We start from the raw sequence: 25,220 nt of genomic DNA, 5'->3' as shown, positions 1-25,220 counted from the left end.
AATAGAGAATGATTATGAAAATCTTGGAGATATATCAAGTATATTTTGCAAAAGTTTCTTCCTTGGAAAGGGTTGTTGCAAGAGAGTATGAGATGATGCAAAATATTGTAGAAATATCTAAAAATATCATTAACAAAAAATGATATGGCAAGGTAAAAGAAGGATATTATGAGCAATTGTTAGTGAAGTGTTTTTAAAAATAGTTTGAAAACTATTGTCCAAATTTGAAAACATGTTTTTGGTAATTTTTTTGGACAAAAAAGCACTTTTTTGATAGAACTTATTTAGAAAATAGGATGCTCTTTAAGAAAACATTTTATTTTTAAGAGTTTTTTTTAGAAACAATTATATGATGATAGAAAATGATTGAAAATAAAACACTATAAAAACCATTAGTTTTAAGAAATATTTGGATATATAGAAAATATGTTAATAATATTTCAAAAATTTAAACAAATTTTTGTTTTAGAAAATATATATATTTTTTGAAAATTATTCTTAAAAATTGTTTTTTGAGAATTGTTTTCCAAAAGTTTCCAAACAAATCCTATATTTTTTTCAATCTTGGGGAAACAACACACTTTGGCATTTGCTATATCTCTCTGCACCAAAATGATTTTGAAATTGCATTTCTGGCTGATAATAATATTCTTGATCATATTTTCTACAGCTATCAATGGAGTTGGCTTCTTGAATGCATTGAAGATCAAATGAAAGTGGACGCACGCATGAATTCATGTGAAACTCCTATCTGTTTTCTACCTAACACTTTCCTTTCCCTTCCCATTAATACGAGAAAAGTGAAACCGTCCAACTATAGAGAAGTTTTGCATGTGAAGGAACCTTCTCTCCATTCATTCATCGCATGACAAAGGAGTCGTGCCCAGATTTGCTTCTAATGCCTTTCTTATCTCATCTAAGGGCTGACTCCCAACTTAATGCATGCCAAAATTTGATATACCCTAGTTTCAAGAATCTCTAAAGTTAGATATTTTAAAATCTATTTAGTCATTGATTTTTTTAATGCCTAGGATTAACTTTTAAACTTCTACATATAGCTCAAGAATGAACTAATGGATACTTTTACCGCTCACTATTAAGTTGAACTTGGGGTTGAATTGTAGAGAAGACAAAAATTGAAAGGATGTGAAAAGTAGAGCTACAACTTGGACATGTAGGTTTCATTTTAAAGGGTTTGAGCAACTTAATTTGTAATTTGTATTGAGTTTAAGCGATTAAATTATTAACCCGAGCCTAACCTAAAATAGATTATATATTTATTGATTATAACTTTTGATTCATTTTATTGATTATATTTAGTTGAAATTGTTGGATTGATTGAATAGATGAGTAATATAAATTTACATATTCACATATTGACTTGCAAAAATTAGTTAAATAAATATTACTTTTATTTATTAAATATAGGTTGATTAATAAAATATTTAAGAAATGGATGTTAAACTTATGTGGTACTTATTAACCCAAATAGTCCAAACATAAATTTATTAATACGAGCCTAATTTGGCTTGAATTTGAGTTTAGAAAATAGGCGTAGATTAGGCTTAGGTTGAACAACTTGGATTGATCTTTGGGTTGGTTTGTGTTAGGACAATGAGTTTATATTGTATGTTGACAATTTTGTTCTAATTATTTTTTTACTTAAGAAACTTTTTAAATAGTAACTTACTTTCTATTGAAAATTCAATGTTATTGTTCATTCAACTAGAAAGTTATAGGCAAGTTTAAAAGGGTTGAGTAAAGATAAGTTAGCTTTTTGCCGGTAAGGTACGGTTAAAATGGAAATTTTAATTGAGTGAAAATGTTTTAATTATTTGAAAACAATTTTAAATTAAGAAGTTAAAAAGAAAAATCTTTCTAAATAATAAAAATAATTTGGAAAGAAATTTTAAATAGATTTTTTTTTCAAATCTTTTTAATTTAAAATATGAAATCTTTTTTAATTATTTGGAAAGAATTTTAAATTGAGAATTAAAAAAAAAATCTTTTCAAAATAATTTGGAAAGGAATTTTAAATAGAAAAAAAATTTCAAATATTTTTTAAATTTAAAATATGAAATCTTTCCAAATCTTTTTCGAACTCTTAAGTTTCAAAATTGTTTTTTAGTAAAATATGATTTCTAAATTGATTCCAATTCCAATAGTTTTTAATTTTTTAATTTTATTTTTTTTATTTAATATATACTCTATCTAAATGTTTTTTTAGAGAACACATTGAGAGAGACTCAACCTAACTTGCCTTGTCATTCTCAATCTCTCAAGAAAGATTTAAAGATTGAATATTGGGTTCTTGGAAGACCTACATCCCTTCAGTGAATTTGAGATGTATTCACTGGAACAATTGGAGATTGTTGCGTTGAAGACGTGGATCAAGTTGTAAGTTTTAGAGAGTAATTTTTTATCGTAAAACAACCAGGTAAATATGTGTGACTTGGTCACATGTAGTGGATTTAGATTTGAGATCATAGACCCTGTAGTTTTTTATCAGTATAGTTAGTGTAAGGGTTTTTCATGTAAAAATTATTGTGTCCTTTGCATGTTTATTTTATTATTTTGATTATTCCTAATATCTAACAAGTTAAAATTGAGTTAAGAATTCAACTTCCTTTTTAATATATATATATATATATATATATATATATATAACAAAGAAGAGGGTTAGATGATACAAAAGATATCCAACAAGAAATTTAAAGAGAAGGAACCAAAAAACTTGTTAGTTCATGATAAGCTTAAAACCGACCATGTAGGCGGTACAAAATAAAAACATAAAATTAAAAACAAAGCTTAATTAAAACCATCCATGTAGGAGGTATAAGAACATAAAATGAAATGAAAACAAAACTTAATTAAAAACCATCCATATAGGAGGTAATCAAAACATATTTATATTATACATAAGGAGAAATATCTTACAATGGACAAGGATAGGAAAGCTTGGAGAAAGCTTGAAAGCTTGAAGGGTTTACATGATGAGAGAGAAAGAAGAGAGAAGGGAGAGCATAAGCTTGGGAGAGAAACATAACTAAAATTATGCGTGCTTACAAATGAGGACCGAGCCCCCTTAAATAGGCCAAAAGGAATCTTGAATAGTAACAATGAACAGTAGACCCGTGCTTGAATAGTAAAAGTGAACAGTAAGAGGGAACTGTAGCACTTTTGACTTTTGACCCGGAATCTTGCTTTCGGCTGAAATGACTGCTGATCAATTAATTAGGGAGGAATATATTCCGAGCGGTGATCCATTAGGAGCTGAGTATCTTGAAAAGTGGATTTGAACGGTAAAGGGTCAATCTTTTTACTGCAAAATATCTGATGTAGGGAATCCGCAGCAATGAGATGCCCCATGTTTTTTGGGTAGGCTTCAAAGTCTCTACTGATTAATCTGGCTCTCCAATGCTTGATTTGCTTAATAATTGGCTCTGCACAAATATCGGTTTGAACTAAGGGACTGGACAGAAGAGTAGGTCTTCTATTCTGGTAATGAAGATTAACATAGTGTTGGGCTGGAAGAATTTTGCCTCTAGAAATCCATTCAGGAGCTTTGCTAATAAAAATGGCGTCAACAAACTTCTTGTTTAACTTAAAACCTTGGGTTAAGCTTAGGTTAACCTTTCTGCCAAAATTGCTAGCTTGACTTGGATCAGAACAGATAAGTTGGTAAACCAATCCATAATCAAGAAGCTTTTCAGGAGTTAGGATTAAAACTTCTCATTTGAAAGCAAGGTTAATTGGCTGGTAATACTATAGATCAATGCAGACTCAATACAATTGCAGTTCTACTGATAGTGAAATTTCTATTGCAGTTGCAAATTGGCTTGTTGTCATGTTGATGAAGAAGCGATTCAATACAATTTCTGCAAAGTTTTGAGCCATCAAATTCCATTTCCTTAGTTAAATTTAATCCTGGAACACTGAGACCAGGAATGGCTGAGAGATAAATGTGCAGATCCTGAAGATAAGCCGAAATAAAAACTTGCTTTTCTTCTGCACTGGACTTGGCTTTTTCACAAATTAGCTGATAAATATCATCTGGCTTAAGAGTGGACAGGATCTCATTCCTTCGGTGAAACATTCTAAAGATAATGCACTCCTGCTCATCCTTACTTAATTTCTCATTCACTAGTGGGGTGAATGGTTTTTTCTCACCAATTTCCAATGGGGAAAAAGGGGCTTGGCTTATATCTTCTTTGGGAAAATTAGCTATTTCTAGCCTTTTTTCAAGGGTCCTGCACCTAGCCTACAAATCACAAATACTCTTATGAATAGATAAGGGGTTAGTATCAAAAGTAGAGAAGTCTAAGGGGATGAGTTCTTCCACCAAAGGTAGAGAACCAGAAATATTTCCTTCTTCCACAATAGGGGAAGAAGGATGCTTAAGAACTGGAGGATTAGGATCAGAAGTAGATTCCTGAGATCTCGAAGCAAAATCATAATACAAAGGTTTGAATTTTTCTGATAAGACTGAATGAGGTTTCATGTAAGATGATGATTTCTTAAAGGATTGCTTTTCTGTTTTGGGAGCCATGATCTTGTGAATCCTGCAAAAATTCACGAGTTAGGAAATCAGGGATTGAGTTATTTTCTCCTTTAATATACTCAATTTGAAAATCAAAATTGCTTAAAATAGCTTGCCATCTAGCAAAAATATGTTTAGAAGCTATATTTTTAACATCCTTTTGTAAAACTGATTTTGCAGATTTGCAATCCACTCTTAATAAAAATTCCTGATTCAAAAGATCGTCTTGAAATTTTGAAATGCATAAAATGATGCTTAAAATTTCCTTTTTGATGGTGTTGTAGTTGAGTTGGGCATGGTTCTAAGTTCCAGAAGTGAATCTAACCAACAATTCTTGATTATTACTTCTTTGCTTAAGAATTCCACCAAAACCTATGTCAGAAGCATCAGTCTCAACAATCTTAAAGGCTTTATGATCAGCTAAGGCGAGACATGGTAAGGTTTTGACTCTAGACTTTACTATTTTAACAATCTTGGTATGATCCTCATTCCAAGGAACTGGATTTTTCTTAAGTCTTTGTCTTAAAGGGGCACATAATTGGCTTAAATCTTGTATGAAATCTGACACATAATTAAGGCTTCCTAAGAAACGTTGCAATTGTTTTTTATCCTTAATCTCATCAGGGAACTTATCAACAAACTCAATTGATCTTTGAATGGGGATGAATGTTCCTTGGTGAATATGATGACCTAGGAATCTTACTTTAGTTTGAAAGAGGTTAATCTTAGTGGCTGACAAGCTTAAACCATTGCTTTTAACAGTCTCAACAAACTTATTGAGATGTTTCCAATGTTGCTCAACAGAATCTGAGTAAATCAAAACATCATCAATGTAAACAATAATGAAATCAGAAAACTGGTTAAAGATTTCATTCATTATGTTTTGAAACTCAGAAGGTGCATTCTTAAGGCCAAAGGGCATTACATTCCACTCATAATGACCAAATGGGACCACAAAGGCTATTTTGTACCTATCTTTTTCCACAATCTGGATTTGCCAAAATCTTGATTTCATGTCAAACTTAGAGAAACCTTTGGACTTCACTAATCTTTGAAGGAGGTATTTTTTATTTGGGATAGGATACCTGATCCATCTTAAAACATCATTGAGGGGCTTATAATTGATGACTAGTCTAGGTGTTCCTTTTTCTAGTTCAGCTTGTTTCTGAACATAAAAGGCTGAACAACTCCAAGGGGATTTAGATTTCCTTATCAACTTCTTATCTATGAGATCTTGGATTTCTTTTTCACAATAGCTTAACAAATCCTTGTTCATTTGGATTGGTCTTGCTTTAGTGGGAATATTTTTCTCACTAAAATCAGGCTCATAAGGTAATTCTACCTCATGCTGCTTCCTGTGCCAAAAAGCATTAGGAATGTTAGAACACACTTCCTTAATAATTTTATTCTTAAAATTTTCTATGGTATCTTGAGTTTTCTTAACCTTCAATTGATCTTCTATTCTAACCAAATCAATCTCTTGCTTTAAGAGATTAATATGATTTTGCTTAGCCTTAATCACTTGATCTTTTATGGTGTTTATACTTCTTTTTTCAGGTGGATTGGCAAATTCAAACAGAATTTCCTTATCTAAAAGCTTAGTTCTTATACCTTGATCATCTACCCACATGGGAAAGATGGAGCTTAAGAAAGGGACTCCAAGGAGAGCTTTCTCCTTGAGATCTTTAACAAGAATGAAGGTTTGCTTAATGCAAATGCCTTGGTTACACATATGGGCATTCGATAGCTTGTACTTGATAATAAGCTTTTTACCATTAGCACCAAAAAGGGCTTGCCTGGTTTTCTCATAAAATTGGGTAGGTACAAGACCTTCTTGAAGACAATTCAAAGTTGCACCTGAATCAATTAAAGCAATAATATCAAGGATAAATTTATTCTTAATTACTATAGTAAGGGAGACTTCCCACCTTTGGAAGATAACTTTACTAATAGTATTTAAGTATGCATTTATCTTATCACTATTGTCTTGTGAAGATTCAAGAACTTCTTCAAAGTCTTCCTTTTTAGGACTACTGTGGTAAAAACCTACCTTGTTGATATAATCATGAGGGATAGGGAATTCTGAGCTTGTAGGTTGTCTTAGGTTCTTAATATCCTTTTTATACTGCCCTATTTCTTTTTGAAGATCTTTAATAGTCAGGGTATTAAGGATAATCTCTTGTTTATCACTATGATCTTTAAAAGGGTTTTGGATAGAAGGTTCTCTGGTTAGCCTAATTAGTCCATTATCCTTTGCTTTTGGACTAATATCCCTTTTAACCAAAATGATTCTCTTATGGGAAGGTAGAGGTGTTTCATGCATAGCAAAAGTTTGAGGTGTTTCAGGGATAACAAGATTATCTTTAACATTTTGGCTTATTCTATCAATGAAAGCTTGATCAATTTGAGGATTTTCCTGGAATTTCTTAGATAATTCAAAAGGCTTAAACAAAGGCTTATTATCATTCTTAACAAAAGGCTTCTTAAGGTGATCCTGAGTTTCAATAATCTCCTCAACTCTGTTGACTTGATTTCCAATGGTTATGAGAAACATATTAGTATAATTGATTTGTTCCATAATCCTTCTAATATCGGTTGCACTAGCAGTTCCTTTATCCTCTGGCTTAGTCTTAAAAGGTGAAGCTGTGACTACGGTTCCATTAATATTCTTTTCTATCTTAGCTTCAGGAGGATGAATGAATTCTATAACAATGTTGTCACTGGTTTTCCATATCTTAGCTTTTGTAGAGGTGTTGTTAATACGCTTACAAGGATAATCTGAATATTCCTCTTGTTTGAAGAGTTCAAACCAAATCCAAAACTTAATATTTTTCTTTTCTTGTCTTAAATAGGCATAGAATTCTTCTTGGTAAATGGTTCTAATGACCTTAGGGATAGTGCTAAAGAACCAATCATTTCTTTGCTTATTGACTTCAGAATAAAAGTCCTTTCTTAAGAGATCCTTGTTGATCTCAAAGTCCTTATCACTTAGGCTTATAGTGTTAATCATCTGGGAATATGTAGGAGACATAACAGGAGACTCATCCTGTTGGGATTCCTGAGTAGACTCATTTTCCTCTGTGTAAAATGGTCTAATCAAGTTGGTGTGCCTTTTAACACTTGTTAGCTTAATATTCTTAGGATTTCCTAAGCTGTATTCTTCTTCTCTAGTGGTTCTAACTGGGATGGAAGAGCTTGAAGCTCTAGAGGGTTCATAAACTGAAACTCTAGGGCTGCTAGAATGTCTGAAAGAGTTGGAGAAAACTAGTTCTCCTCCTCCATCAGGATATTGAACAATTTGTTCAATACTTTCAGAACGCTGTGCAATGGCTGGAACAACATTAACAAAATGCCAATTTTCAGGAAACTCAACATCTTTCTATAAGATCTTCTTGGGGATGATGAAATCTGACTTATCTAGCATATCTGAGTGAAAGTAAGTGGTCTCACCTTTAGGACTGGTGCAAAGAGCCCCAGATCCAACGCTTGTGTTCATGCTCTTATAGGCAAACCTGGTTATGATTGAAACAGGATTGTTTCCTGGTTTGATCTTAAAGCCATGGGTCTTAATATGCAGGACAACGGAATCTAAGATGTCTGCATCTCTTATTCTAACTGTGAAGTTAGGATAACACTGGAAATAAACTGGGCCATCATTCAGTCCAGCTTGGACTGCGCCTATAATAGAATCTCGATATTCGAGATGCCTATTATCCCTTAAACACATGACAATAGAGGTGTTTAAACCTAATCTTGTCAAAGGCTTAGCAGCTACTTGAATCATACCAAAGTGTATGAAATTATAGTCATCTTTCTTATGCTTTTCAATGGATCTGTTATCTAGAAGTCTTATGACTTGGTCGTCTTGTTCTAAGCTGACTAACATTTCAGAGGTCTTAATGGTATAATTTGTGAAGAACTTAAAGGTTCCTTTCTTATAAATTTCTTGATTAGACACCTTGGGTAACTTCCAATCATCTAAATCATTTTGGATCTTAGGATAATTGATCTCTTCACTGTTTACAACAGTATCTTGAGAATCACTGGATCTCCTAGACATGGTTCTGAAAATTGAACTCATTTTAGGGTTTTGATCTAGAGCCTAATAGCAGATTGACAAACCTTATGAGACGTCACCCCAACCCTCTTACAGCTTAACAAACGCCTATCCACGACTAACAACGACTCAATCGGCAGGGCTCGCTCTCCTAGGCACACTGCTACCTATCCTAGGATAGGCCAAAAACACCCAAAACAAGACCCAACTTCCCTTCCCGATGGCTCTGATATATATATTTTAAATTCACCCACTCACCTCCTTTGGGTGTTACCCTATCGGACAATGATTTTTCAGTTTAGACTTAGGTGGTGTTTGTTTTTTGACTGAATAGAAAAAGCCAAAATATTTGGCTTTTTCTATTAAGCTAAAAGTAAGTTGTTGACATCATCCAATATAGCTAAAATGAACTTGTTATCAATAGGTTCAGTTTAGTTATGTTGGATGATGTCAACATGTTACTTTTAGCTGAATAGAAAAAACCAAATATTTTGACTTTTTCTATTAAGCCAAAAAACAAACACCACCTTAGACAATTTGAGTTTTATGTATGGATTTGAGCTTGGATCAAATTAATGATGCAAAAATAATGTGAGGTTTTAAGCCTGTTAATGTTTTCTTCCTCAACCCAAGTACAATTGCATTCAAAAAATGATATATTTATTAAATTGGTTATTCAACAAATGCCATTCTTTGACATGTGATATAATTTTTTTGTTAAACTAAGACTCATATGAGTTATGATCTTTATAGTAACTTGGTCATATCCCAAAAATCTAGTATTAGCTTTGTACATCCAATGACTTTAAATATCATAATTGAGCAATACTACTCAAATTGGAAACTTTGCAATTCGATTTGTTAAATAGACATGCCACTCAAATTCTCCTTATTATTATTATTTTTTACGAAAAAATTACTTTATCAAGTATATTGTTGAAGCAAATTGATAAGTCATTTTAACTTGTAACAATTTTCTTATGTAGATATTATTTGAATTGACTATTAAGAAGTCAAAAACATTTTTGTAACTCAATAAGAGCTTCATGCTAGTTTGGTTAATTTATTCAAAGAACATGTAACTTAAAAAAAAAGCTTAATATGGAAGTCAAGAAAGATGTTCTTTGGTTCAAAGGGCTTTGTTTTTCATATACAATATAGAAATTGATGTTTGAAATGCAATCACCTTCTCCTTTTTCCTCAATTCCTTGAATTTCTTGGTCAACTATATATCCAAGGCTAAGATCAGGTCCTCAACTTGGGCCTAGACTACGACCTTTCTATTGAAAGACAATCATAGGTACTTCACCTCCTTCACTTGATTCATCAATAGCTCATGGTACTTACTAGAAAACTTGAATAAACAAAATTAGAGGTAATCATGTAAGGAAAATAGTTAGAAACTAGAAAAAAACAGCAAACGAAGAAAAGTGAGTAGAAAAATCCTCATACCACGTCAATTGTAAACTCAAGGTGTTGAGAGTCCAAAGGTGAGATGATCTTATTCAATGCTTGAAACTCTTCTTATGACACTCTTCCTTTAGAATATCATGTTGTAGGCTTATGCCTAGAGAGCTTCACATAGTGAGGTCCCACTTAATGGAAAAATCAATCATTTGGGGGGAAGATGCCTGCCTTATGAGTTATTTGAGATGGCATATGTTGTGGAAGAAAGGCTTGATATGTGTTGAGAGAAGCTGCTAGGGAACATAGCTTCTATAATGAGAGAGGGGGACAACTTTGCCTTCTCAGGTTTTTTCGTCTTGAACTGGGTAAACTTCTCTCCTACGACCACCCTCTTATGAGGTGGTGTCATAGGGATCCTAAGAGCCTTTGACAAATTTGGGATTAGGGTTTTTATTTCTTTTATTAGAACCCCCTATGAAAGTAAGAGGAAAACATTTCAAATCTTAGAGGGGGAAGAGGTAGCTATGTAAGAATATGAAAATTTATATAGTGGCCCCTCAATGACCCCCATCTGAAACATAGTCCTAAGTGTATTAGTGAAGCACTTGTGGTCAACTAGCTATAGGGAAACTTGAAGTACTCCATTCTTTGGTCTTGGATCTTGTAGGATGCATGCTAACTATTCCTAAACTTCTTCAAATCTAAACACAGTGGAAGAACATGACAATTAAAACCATAATAACATAGATTTAAAGAGAAAAGCATCATACTTGCGATCTAAATTAATGTTCCCAAATCGATTCTAATAAGATGAAACATATTATAGGCATCATAAATCTCGTCTACCCAAAGATTTTCTGATTGATCACTCATTTCATGGATCTTTGACACAAGAGAAGGTTGGCATTTCTCTACAGGAAGGTTAGGGTTTTCTTTTATGGAATTTGGGAAATAATGACCAATATTTAAGCCCTAAGAGGGTTTAGAAGGCTTTCTTATGAGCTTAAATGACTTGAGCCCAATTTGGGCTTGTTCATTTAATCTAACCTACTTGTTCTAATTAATTAATTATCCTTATTAGGCTCTAATTAATTAATTAAACTAATATGAAAAGACCATTTATAAGATCTAATGTAATATTGTATTTTACCCCGATGCCTTTATACATACTAACAAATTACAAAACATAATTCCATGAAAGAAACGTGTAGTGATGAATTAGAAGCTCAAATAAGAACCATTGAGACCTATAGGAAAATTTTGGCCCGCTCAAAATCCAATTTTGAAGTTGACTTAACATCACACTATAAAGAGTTAATTGCACTCTAGTATCCTATAATTTTACAACGAGAGAAAGCTTGGGTCCCTAACCTTCTATCCACTACATGCAGACTCTCCATGAATTGGTTTCTATAATCTAACAAAGTATATGCTATCATTATCTTAATATTAACTCTCAAATTCTTGAATTATAGATCCTCCTATTTTGTGATCAAATAACATATTTTAGTTTACGAAGAGTATATACAAAATTACTATGATCATAGGTTTCTTAATTGCATGTCCTTAGGATCACCTAAGAAGAAACAATGTCTTAATTCCATGAGATATCATGATGTTTCTATTTAGAATGTCTGTTGCCAACAACCTCCACAATAGTGACTCAATTCATAGGGAGTATATAACCACTTTAAGGTTTCACTCATATGTCAAAGCCTAGGTGTCATAGATTTTGTATACCCAAAGATTTTCCGTCCGATCACTCTTTTTATGGATCTTTGGCACAAGAAAAATGTGGTTTTCTCTTAAGGGAGGTTAAAATTTTCTTTTCTAGACTTGGGAAAACAATGGCCAAAAGTTAGGCCTTGTACCTCTAAAGGGTTTATATACACTTTCTTATTGGATTAAGTGATCATTTGAGCCAACTTGGTATCATTCTAAATCTTTATTCATTCTCTTAGTATCTTTCTATTAACCCCTCTAACCACCCATAACTAACTTCACCATTACAGAGGGATTGGCTAAATTGGTTGTCCCACTCTAATCATTTTCTCCTTGTGTTATAGAGGAAGGTCACAAGTAGAGGTACGGCCACCACTTTTCAGAAGGTGAAACATGCACTATACCACATGTCAATCCTTAATATATTATATATATATATATATATATATATATATATATATATATATATATATATATATATATATATATATATATAGACATATGGATTGATATATAGATAGAGAGATCTACCTTTGTCCAATGTAACTTTTATCTTAAAATTTACATTTTTTAAAATAGGTTAAATATTGTATGTCTTAAAATTTTAAGATAGTTTACAATTAGCATAAAATTAATTACCTCGGAAAAATAGTTGCTTTTATTATCTATTTATTTATTGATAATAAAATATCTTCATTAAAACAACAGTTCCACTACCTCAACTAACTGTCTCTTAATAAATTCTACATCATCACATGTCATGCTTCAGATTGAGATTTTATTACTTTTGAAATTTGCGTGGCTCTCCAGTGTCCACATCCTAAAGCTCATCTGAAAGCAACATGTGTGGAACTTTGATTAGGTGCACGGAGGCCAAGAAATCTAAAGCAAAGGCTGGAAATGCCCCACATCCATTAAGGCATAAACCAACTCTCCAAAGAAATTGGTGGAGGAGAAGGAAAGCTGATGCATGCCAACTCCAAACAAACACCAAGAAAATCCTTAAAACTTTCATTTTCGCCAATGGGAGAAGAGATAAAGATAGTGATAAGGATAATATGGACCCCTCAGTATATGGTATTAAATCACACCACCACACCACCACACCATCAACTCTACTCAGAAAACCAATATTCACTCTACACATCTATGGCCACTTCATCAACAATGGCTCTCTCTTCTCCTTCCCTTGCTGGACAAGCTGTGAAGCTTGCACCCAATGTCACTGAGCTTCTTGCTGGTGATCAAGGAAGAGTCACAATGAGAAAATCTGTGGCAAAATCTAAAGCAGTTTCTTCAGGAAGCCCCTGGTATGGCCCTGACCGAGTCAAGTACTTGGGGCCCTTCTCTGGTGAGCCACCATCCTACTTGACTGGTGAGTTCCCTGGTGACTATGGCTGGGACACTGCAGGCCTCTCAGCTGATCCGGAGACCTTCGCCAAGAATCGTGAGCTTGAGGTCATCCACTGCAGGTGGGCAATGCTTGGAGCTCTCGGATGCGTCTTCCCGGAGCTTCTGTCGCGCAACGGGGTCAAGTTTGGGGAGGCAGTGTGGTTCAAGGCTGGTGCGCAGATATTCAGCGAGGGTGGACTGGACTACTTGGGAAACCCTAATTTGGTGCATGCACAAAGCATATTGGCTATTTGGGCCACACAGGTGATCCTGATGGGCGCAGTTGAGGGCTACCGCATTGCCGGAGGACCACTTGGGGAGGTCACCGATCCCCTTTACCCCGGTGGAAGCTTTGATCCACTAGGGCTAGCTGATGACCCTGAGGCTTTTGCTGAGCTCAAGGTGAAGGAGATCAAGAATGGGAGGCTGGCCATGTTTTCCATGTTTGGCTTCTTTGTTCAGGCTATTGTCACCGGAAAGGGTCCACTGGAGAACTTGGCTGACCACCTTGCCGACCCCGTTAACAACAATGCTTGGGCATATGCCACAAACTTTGTTCCTGGCAAGTGAAATTGATCCATGGACAGAATAGTATTTGTTTGGTTGATGAGAAATATTTGTGAGGTCTTGTTACAACTGATGAGAAACTGATCAATGGACAATGGTGTGAGCATTTGGAGCTTAATTAGTTAATGTGAAAAATTTTCAAATTGTTCTCTTATTATGCTAGTGATTAATTTTTTTCGCCTTTTGAAATATATTCCTAATTAGAATTAATTGCAGTGGCTGTAGGGTTTGGATTCCAAGGACTAATCTCTCTGCAAGCAATTCCACCCACAAGTCCAATGATATAGTAATTTGTGTTGATTAAGGCTTATCCTTAGTATTAATTGGCATGATATGCAAAGTCGGCTACCATTCATAACTTAAAACATTAATATATATATTGTTTGGTCATTATCCAATAGATTCAACTTAATTTTGAATTAACTCATGTTAGTTTAAAAATCCAAATTGTCAGCACTTGAACAAGACATCAATCCATCTTCAAGGGCTTTATAACTCAACGGATTCAGAAAACCTGAAATCTTGATACTTCAGAATGATTATGCTGGCTGGCTAAAGTGTCACAATTCAAATGAGACATGTTAGGCAGCTTAGATAAATCAAAATGAACAATTTGATCTGGTTGAATTAATTAATATATATGATCAAACGAAAATTACATGTTCTTGGTCTGTCTTTTAATAGGCTGATAGAAGTAATGGGCCTGTTTTAGAACGAGGTTCAAGTTAAAAAAAAAAGGAAAGCAATTGAATTGCTGCCCTGAATTCATAGTTCCTTTTGTGGTACAGCTAGCTAGCTCCTCACATTGGGAAGCTGAAGAATATTTGCTTAGCTGAGCAAAGTTGGTCCAAGCTCTACTTGCTTCTCAGTCCTCTCTCTGGGCTTTCAGCTTGCTTGTTTTATTGGGATTGGTTCCAAGTGAAGCTCATTCAATAGGCTTCAAGGCCCATTGGGAAACATGACGAGGATATTCATTTCACAACAACATTAATGCATGACACACGAGGGCCACCCATGGCCTAATTAAAACAAAAGAGCAAGTCTCAAACTTGGGTCAAAATGGATTCCACAAAATTCAGAGGATAGCTTCGAGGGGCATCTCTTGGCTGTTAGGATAACCACAAGCCCCCCCACCCCACCCTTAACATTCTTAGGATTGTATTCTCCTAATGGCTTAATTGAAACTCGAAAGTACTTATACACTACTTGGGTATAATTTGGATATAATTTTGTTTTTAATATTTCAAAAGTAGAAAATAAGATTGATTTTTAATTATGGTTTTACTTTTTATAAGCATAAACGATTTTAGTAATAAAACTTTATTTTTATTTTAAAAATAAAAAAGAAATATTTTTTATAATTAAATAACAAGTACAGAAACTTTTTTGAAAATTTTTTATGGGTCTTTTTTTCTTTGGGACTTTCGATAATATTTCAATAAAATATTCACTCGTGAGACATTAAGATTGTTGGTATGATAAAAAAGAATAAGATGCAGGTGACTCATGAGTGTAATTTCTTATTTTTTTTTCAAAAAAAATAAAATTTGATAATACCTTTAATTTTTCTATTTTTTTCTCTCTCAAATTTAAAAGAAAATAAAATATGTTACTAAATATAATTCTATTTTAGAAGAAGAATAACATGCAGGTGATCTGAAATTTTAAAACAAAATATAAAATATGACACAAAATATAATTTTTAAAATTGTTTTTAAATTTTGGACTAAAAAAAATTTGAAAAATAAAAGTAGAACCTAATCTACCTATTTATTTAAGAAACAGCTCAAAATATGCTTGCATCCCTCCCCATGGAGTTCATATTTTAAATCATGAACCAAAAAATAGGCAAGTGGAAAGCTTTGTGATGGATGATGTACTTGCTGCAAAATTTAACCACAAATCATTAAGATATATAGAGAGGACTGTCCTGAACAAAGTGTCTAGCCTTTAAAAAAGAAAACAAAAACAAAAATAAAAACAAGAAAAACACAAAAACAAAAGCAAAAACAAACTCAACATTAGGTTAGACAATGTGAACAGTTGAAAAAGTCTGAGGAAACCATAGAGCAAGAGAAATCGTTCCTAGGGTCTCACAAAGAATCTTGCCCTCAAAAAATGCCATACTTTCCCTTTTATTTTCCCCATAGTTCAAGGGCCTTTTACTACATGTTTAGTTGTACTATATGATTATAATAGAGCATGATTGAGATAATTGTGCTCATTATTAAAATAATGAAGAATGAGGGCATTGATAATGGCAAGAGTGTGGGAGGAAATATAAAATATATCTGAAGTTATTCTCAAAGGCCCTTCTGCAAGCATCCAAGAAGACAGCATCTTATTGGACAGTCAAAGGACCACAAAGAAACCAACAAAATTACAAATTCTGTGACATTTTCATGAGCAGGAAATCTCCATGTTTCCGTTTTGTTTATTCAAAGTACATCTTTAGGGGGGGATGCCAAAAGTAAATTATTGCCCACAAAGAGGAAGTTGGTAATATTTTAGCCTTGAAATGTAGATACAAATCTGTCTACTGAACGAAAGTGAAAGGCCAAGGACCCAAAAAAGAAAGGGAAAATGCAAGTATTGGAAAGTAAAGGAGCCCAAGCACTTGGCCAAATGGTATGGATTAATGGGCTGGTCTCATGTCATGCCCTCTCCATTACTGTACAACAATCGAGAACATTGAATTATGACCGTTAACCATGATTTGGTCTGCCTAATAAGTTGATTAAGGGTGTATAATATATAATTTCAATCCACATGATCAAAGGTGGTTTCCTAAGCATTTTCAGAACTTCTTTATTAGCTAAAGTCATTCCTGGAAGGCGAAATTTGCAAACCTAACTCGTTTGTGAATGTTAGGCAACCATTCCAGTTCCCAATACCCCTTACCTATTTGGAATTGGAGTTCAAGTTCTCAATGGTCTTATTCTAGGTCATGTTTCTCACCTTGCTTATGGTGAAATTCTTGTTGGCCGTGTTCTTTGCCAAACTCTTGTTGACCCTGTTCCTAATCAAGTTCCTATTAGCCTTGTTTTTGGTGGTGATCTTTGTCGAGTCCCCATTGACCTTGTTTAAGGTTAAGTTCCTATTAGCTTTATTTCCGGTTAAGTTCCATTTTCCTAATACCCAAAAACATGAACTTTTGGATAAATAAATGACACTATAGTGAAACTCTTGTAAAATACTTTTAGAACCAAGAGGTTATTAATTTAATACACACTATACTGAGTTAGGGCAAGAAGATTTTATTATTTAAATGAGATTATTAATTTATCAAACATTTATTTATCGAAATTTTAATTAGACCCCCATTTTTAACTCGAGAGTTCATGAGTTTGGATTTGACTGCTTATTTATTTTCTTCATTTATATTTAAACTCACATGCAAGGGAGGAATACATGAGATAAGTGGTATTGAAGCTCTATCTTAAATAAGTTTCATATACATTAGAGATATTTCCTAACATCTTAAGCTTGATATTAAATCATGTCACATTAGAAAAAAGGATTGAGATCGACCATATTTTACATATATAGTTATTTTATATAAATATCAATGCTATGACATTCTTAAAAAGTTTTTATCTAAATATTCATTTGAATATTTGTTTTTAAAATTATTTAATACCTCAAAATTTTAAATCATTGTCTTTTTAAAGTAAGTTTCAAAGAGTTCTCATATTTTATAAGGGTTACTATTGATTTTTATTTTTGAAAACAAAAAAACAAAAAATCCATTCAAAAGAGTACTAACTTTTTTTTTTTCTTTTTTCGTTTTTTATTTGAGTGATTTGTTAACCAAAAAATTTGATATAACAATTGAAAAATAAATAGATGCAACAGTGGAAATAAGTGATTTTCTTGGCACTCATGGTACTAAGTAGAATTCTTCCAAAAGTGAATCTTAATCATTTTTTTCACTAACAAAACATAATAATTTAATTTGGTGCATGCTCATGTACACCTTGTGTAAAGTGTGTTCCTAGCTAAAAAAAAATAACAAAATGATAAAATATCTTTATGTGTCCTTGTATGCCTACATTGTTTACTTGCTTTTTAATTACTTTCTATGGTATAAGAATATTAGATCTAATGTTTTTTTTTTCTATGTTAGAATGCTTTGCTGATTAAAATAGGATATCAAAGAGAAGTACTTGGGTTTATACACCTAGTGAGTCTTCCCTTTTTGTGTAGTTAGCCTTTAAATCAAAAGGTGAATTTATTTTTACTTATGATGAGAATAAAATGAGGGAAAGAGAAAGTGTAGGAACATTCTTAGTTTTTGTGGTTATGATAAGAGTGATGAAGCTTTCTTTTTTACTTTTAGAATGGCATTCTCATGATATTATAGGAAACAGAGCAGAGTTAGGTTTATACCTCTTGGTCCATGTCTAGGTAAGGTTATAGTAGATAAGTAAATGGTGAGGTGCCTAAATTTAGGAGGCAAGAGAGGCAAACTAATCAAAAGTTGGTAGGTATATAAATAGTATCTTAAAAGAGGTTTCTTAAATGGAGGTACGTACCCTAAAAATTCTTAGAATTTTTTATGGTGGTTTAAGACTTAAGGGTTACTAATGATTAATTATCAAACCTTCTAAGGTTTTTTTTCCCCCTTACTATGTTCTAGTTGGGTTACAAGCCTCATAAAGGTTCTTTTGAGGAAAATGTGGTGAAAATAACATATGTCCTATGATCAATCAAGGTCCTTGTCTTAGATTTTAATTTGGTCCAATCAAGGTCGCCATTATTTAAACTATTTCTTCTTAACATACCTATTACTCTAGCATCAAAGTAAGATCCTCAAACTATGCATGGAACACGGAAGACAAAACTCACCTTGAAGTGTATTAAACGTAGGTGGTACTCCTTAAGTATGTTCTCAACTCAAACAGACATGAAACATTTGAATATCTCACTATTAAGCACCCTTGAAGGAAATGTTATAGGAGAACTCTACACTTCAAAGTAATAGAAACATCTTAGTGACCATTCTCTTGGAGAAAGAAGGAGATTGTCATTGAAGACATCTTTTTTAATGAGTGACAATACATCAAGTAGAGCAAACAAGTGAAGGTAATATCATCACCTTAAAGCTTATTGTGATAAAAATATATGATATTTCCTTTAATATTTGATACATTTATCTTCTAGTATACTTTAAAACTACTTGTTTCATACAGATGTTTAGAAAAGTTTTGAGACTACTTTCTAAGAAGCGTAAGAGAACTTCTTCCATATCCCATGGATAGCATACAAGGACCTTAGGCATTCACTTAAAATGGTAGGCAAAACAATAATAAGTTTACCTATGTGCTAGTATAACAAGCATATTTGAAAATCATGGAAAAGTGTGATAGATAACTTTTTGGTGGTGAATTTGCATGGAGCAAAATCCTTAATTTAGGGTCACAAGTATCTTAATTTAAAAAATAGTTTCTTATGTTGAAGTATAAGATTGTAATATTTGGACAAGCATAACTTAAAGAAATCTTAATTTTCTTGAATATGAGTTCCCCTAAAAATTGAGAAAATCTCACATCCATGGAATGTTTAGTATTCTTAGGAAAAAAGATAAAAGGATAGTGGGTATTTTTCCTTTATTTCCTTTTTATTTATAACTAAATCTAATTTTTAGTACATTTACTTAGGTTTTCTTTTGTATTTATCTTTTTTAGAGTTAATTCTTTACACATTTTTACTTTTGCATAAAATTTATTTCTAAATTTGGTTTTGAGTTTTTAATATTCAATTCAGTTTTCAAGTGAGTTTAATATCCATTTCGTTGCATTTTTTTAGGTTGTTCATAAACATATATAAATGGAGCTCTCAAGGTTTAGTTTGTCAAGTTCAACTTTGTATCTAACAAGAGGGGTTTGATTCATTCAAAAAAATTGAGCACTAAAAGATTGAGTTTTATGCTCTATATGTAGTGTTTAATTACTTCAACTATAGCTCAAAGCGATGCTAAGTGCCGATATGATGGACTAATGTGCATGTGAGTGTAAGATGCAATGAAGATGACAAATTTTAATCCTTAAATTTAAAAGAATTTAATGAGACAAAAAGGTCAATGGAAGCAAGTGAGAAGAGGATGAAGCATAGGTTTTGAAGTAACACTAAACTAATTTGTAAATCGATTTGACTATAAAATCAGTTTTGGAATTGCTTTCATGTTACTCCGCAAGGTAGTTAAATTGATTTCAAATATAAAAAATTGATTAAAAATTATTTTGAAGATGATGAAAGTGAACTGCACTGGGAGATACTACTTGAAGTAGTTGGAATAAGTTTCAAATTGATTCCTAAAGGCAACAATTTCAAGATCAAAAGTGATTTAGGTACAGGGTAGCTTTTCTAATACTGAAGTAGTGAATGGTATGACAAATTTTGCTGTAATAGCCTTTTGAAAATTGATTTAAACAATTTTTGTACGTTGAACCTGTACTTGAGAGTTCTATTGCTTTTCTAGAATATTCGAATGCTTAAGAGGCATTTTTGGGTAGTTTATGGGATTGTCGATTGTCCTAATATTCTTCTATAAGTAGGAGTTAATTAGATGATAGAAAAACCTTAGGATTTCTCTCCACTTTTTGAATTTGAGTTGCAATTCAAAATTTTCTCTTTTCCTCCATTTTATTTATAGTTTTCTTTCATTTTCTTGATGATCAAATATAGAGAAATTATGTGAAATTGTCATTATATGTGGCTAAATACTTCCTTTTGCAAAAAAAAGATCAAGAAGGCATAAATCTTCAAGAAAGAAGAGTCCTTATTTATTTAATTTCCTTTATACTATGTTTTTGGTAATCATATCTACTATATAAACCCTCTATAAGATATCCCTTAATCTAGAACAATTGATACTAGAATTGGTTTGGTGAATGCTTATCTCTGTGATTTAATTCATTGATAATTCATTTTGATCATTTGTAAGCAAAATTAAGGCTAAACTTGAAGATAAATAAGGACTAAATTCTAAGAATAAGAACAAAACATAATCAACCTGATTTGTTGTATTTGAAATTTGATTTTGTAGTTAGATTAAGATCGATCTTTAGATGTGAGTTTATCTTGACAAGACCATTGATTTCAAAATAAGATATTCTTTTATGTTAAAATTCGATCTCTTTAAATCCATATTTGAACATTGAATTTGATTTGAATTTATTTTAAGAACTTAGTTTGACATATGCTCATTGGAGTTAAAATATGTCAATTAATCAAATAATAAATAGGATCTATAACTCAAGGATTTGAAAGATAATCTTGATAACGGATAGTAGGTCACCGATCCAATTAGCATATAGATTAAGGACACCAATTAACATAACATAATTTTGAGTACAATGCTTGCTATTGGCCTAGGGTAACAAAATTTAGTAGATTGATTGAAAATCTATATCTTCTATGGGTAAGAATTATTATTATTATTATTATTATTAAAATAAAAACAAAGTCTTCTTTTAAGACTATGTTTCTCGTGAAGAAGATAAATAATGATGAATTTAAATAAATTGGGAAATTTATGTCTCACTTGTAATAAAAATTCCTCAAATCTAACCAAAAAAAAAAAAATCATTATTCTAACTTGATAAAAAATTTCTTAAAATACAATATTTAGCTTATATATAATAAAGGATCAAACTAAACTCCACTTTTAATTACTTCATCCTATATATCATGAGTAGCAAGTGACATGATTGAGGAAAGCCTAGGGCAAAAAAAAAAAAACTTATATTTTTATTAAAAAGAAAAGGTAATGATATCATTATGGCTTAAAATACACTTCTTCAACACTCACACAAACTTACCAAAAATAGAAATATAGCTGGAAAGACTTTCAATGACTTCAAGCTTGGCCCTTACATCACTTACACCTCCACTCCTCTACACTGCACTCAATGGCCTTTGACTTATAATCTCCCTATTCTATTCAAATTTCAAATTTTCTACTCAAACCATACTATATGAATAATTTAAAAATAAATAAAATAAAATATATCATTAAAATGGTATAGTTGAGTGTCCAAAAAATGTTTAAATTAAAACTAATTTATTAAATTATTTTGATTATTTTGATTAAATAATTTAATGAAGAAAAACATTGGTCAGACCATGTGACTCATCACTTGTACTGTTATTTTTATCACCTAATAAGGAGATAAGTGATGATTGGATGTGGAAAATTATTTTTAATTAATAAATAAATATTTTTTTATTATATCTAATTTTTATTTATTTATAATTACAAGATAGTAAAATTCTGATAAAAATTATGGTAAAAATATGACATATATGTAGCACCAATCTTTTATAAATTATTTTATTTTAAATATTTACTTTTTATTCCTAAAACAATTAACAAATAAAAAATCATCAAATAAATTAAGAATTAAATAATTCAATGTGAACTCGTAAAATTGATCTTCAATTTTTATTCCAAAGGAAAAGGAGAAAGAAGAGGAAACAAACCATGAGTTTGAAGTCATTAGTTTGTATTATACTATGCTTTTGTATTTTTTTTATCACAAACATAAGATGTTGAAAGTATTTAATTTATAAAATAATTTATACTTTTATTTTTATTTGATATTTGTCATGGCAAATTAGGTGTTCATTTGGATACACTTTTTATTTTTTGTTTTTAAAATTATAAAATAGTAAATGGTTTTAAAAACTTTTTAAGAGAATTAAAGTATCAAAAAAAAAATTAATGCCTCAAATTTTAAAATTTTATAGTGATTTTTAAAGATAAAGATATATTTATATTTTTTATATAGAATTTAAAAAAATTACCAAATAAGGTTGGTTGTAGATGCTAAGGACCCAAAAGATATATTAGATGTTAATACGCTCATATGATATATTAGATGCCAATAAAGTATAAAAAAATATCTTTAAGCCTATTAATTTTGTTTTAAATTATAAGTACAACACAAATACACTATACTACAATATAAATATACCAATGTTACAAAATATTACGACAAGACCTCATATAAAAGGTTTTGAATCATTTTATAGGACTTACAATTTTGTGTGATTATACTATATACCTTAGCATGTATTCTATTATTAACCAATCTTAAAACCAAATAAAATATCGATCTCAATTCACAAGGTTTTTCAATATTTTTTTTTATAAAAATTATTAAATAATTTCAAAGCATTAAGTGAATGATACTCATATATCGATCTAATCTATTAATACCAAACGACAATACAGTATTAATGGATATCTCTAAAATTATTACCTTCATTATAAAATATAAGTATAGCACAATGCACTATATTTACTATATAAATATACGAATGTTATGGTATATTATAATATAACCTAATTTAGAAATTATTTAATTCTTTTATGAATTCACAATTGAGGATTATTATGCTATACTCCCTAGCATGTCTTATGCACAATAAATACATTTCTTTACAACATAAGACATTTTCAATTTATTATGATTATCATCCTTTTTTTTATATATATAATAATATAGGTCATGGTAGGTGACTAAATATTTTATCTTGATGAGTAATTTCATGGTGTTATTTTAATCCAAATTTCTTAAATTTAATAAATTAATTTTGGGTATTCAATAATGTAGATATCATGACATCTTCAAGTATTGTCATTTAGGAATATTAGAAGTAATGGAAGATGAGGTAAATATCTAGTATGTTGTGATTGTATGTGCAGATTTGTACTTATACAAAGGGCAATTGTTAGGATTTTAGAGTGAAATGATAACTTGAACAGGTTATATTTTTGTTGTCATTATGTCGATAGTAAACATGATTGTCATTTCTTTAAATAATCACCCCTTAAAGAATCTGGGGATAGTAGCAAGTATGAAGAAGTAGAAGAACTTATTCAAAAAAGAGTGCATCTAGTGGATGAAGATGTTAATCATATTTTAACAAAATTGAGTTGGTGTAATACATTATAAATATGTAGTTGCAGATTTATGTATTGAATTTTTATATTTACCACATGTGTATTGTATATCATTAATGGTAAAATGTTAGGGAGGTTTTTAGCCTATCAAATTATAGTTATGATATAAATACATTAATATTATCATGTAAAAGTACTACAAGTATGATGCATCATGATATGGTCAAATTTAAAACTATTCATTTTTTTTTTCAAACAAACAATATGTATTTTCTTACAAAAAGTCAATAAGTAGATAGTACAAAGAATAATGGTCAGTGAATGACATCAATGTAAAGTAACCTAAATCATTAAAAGTAATTAAAATTTTTAACAATGTCCAAATAGTATGGTATTCAAGTTACCTTGATTCATATTCAACTAGGAAAAACAGTAATAAGTGAATTGACATTAATGTGGAATAGCCTAAATCATCATAAGTAACTACATTTTTTAATAATGTCCAAATAATGAGGTATTCAAGTAACCTTGATTCATATTCAACTAGGAAAATAATTATAAAAAATTTACAGTATGAACAATTAATATGAAACTTTATGTTAAATAGTATCTATATAAAATTTTTGTATAAGATGACTATTAAGTATCATATTATATCAAGAAAAAAATTTATGTCACAAATATCGAAACAACCGAACTCTTATTTGCCTAAATATTTAACTTTTTGTTGTGATAATTACTTGATACTAATTTCTTTCTCAAAAGATACAACATATTAATTGACTATCCACTAAGAGAACAAAAAGGAAAAAGTTCACTAGCATATAAATAGATACAATGAAATCATTAACATGAAAATTATTTTAACATTGTTCATCTTCAAACAATCCTAATGAATCCTAAGAAAAGTGTCATAGACTTTGCGTGTTCTCTATGCATCATAAATGGTATCTTGAACTTCATTATCATCGAACATTATAAGTTATTCTTAATAAAGCATCATGGACTTTGTGTGTTCCCTATGCACTATAAATGGTATCTCGAACTTCACTATCATTGAACATTATAAGTTATGTCAAAAGCTTTATCTTGCATTTTGTCATCTTCTATTGAAAATTATAAGAAAGTATTTCTAAGTTATTATTAGTCCACAATTTCCAACAAAGTACTCAATTATTTATTTGAAAACCTTGTATGCCTTATGAATTCAAAGTGGTGCTTTATTTGTCTTCTTTCGTTGGTTTGTGATATAAAGCATCGTAGGGAATATAGCATGACAATCCATAATTGTCAGTTTCATAAAAAAAGTTCACAACTTTATAAATTAAGTCATGCTATAGTGTATCATAATGTGAGTTTATTTATGTTGTAACTATCATGCATTTTTATTATACCAAACTTTTATGATAGAAGTAATATTATTAGAGATGTTTTTTAATACCTGCATTGAAATATTACTTAATGATTTTTATTTAAAAAAGAAAATATACAAGTTTTGTGGATTCAAATTGATACTATATTTATATAGCATGATAATTTACAACTGTAAGTTTCATAAACAAAGTTTAAAAGTTTCTAATTATGTCTTATCTTAATGTATTATAATATTAGTGTATTTATATTAA

At 31.0% G+C, this 25,220-nt stretch overlaps 1 protein-coding gene across 1 annotated transcript; it reads left to right on the top strand.

The window, feature by feature from the left end:
• The first annotated feature begins 12,816 nt into the window (after positions 1–12,816).
• On the top strand, positions 12,817–13,839 carry LOC100250504 (chlorophyll a-b binding protein 40, chloroplastic-like). The gene is given in 2 exon segments (XM_002283530.5): positions 12,817–13,598; positions 13,600–13,839. Coding segments are annotated over 2 exon segments (834 nt in total). The 5' UTR covers positions 12,817–12,875; the 3' UTR covers positions 13,711–13,839.
• Positions 13,840–25,220: the final 11,381 nt, after the last annotated feature.

The sequence above is a fragment of the Vitis vinifera genome, chromosome 12 (assembly GCF_030704535.1).
Source record: "Vitis vinifera cultivar Pinot Noir 40024 chromosome 12, ASM3070453v1".
In the NCBI taxonomy this organism is placed as follows: domain Eukaryota; kingdom Viridiplantae; phylum Streptophyta; class Magnoliopsida; order Vitales; family Vitaceae; genus Vitis; species Vitis vinifera.
This window is presented reverse-complemented; position numbering and strand designations above follow the sequence as displayed.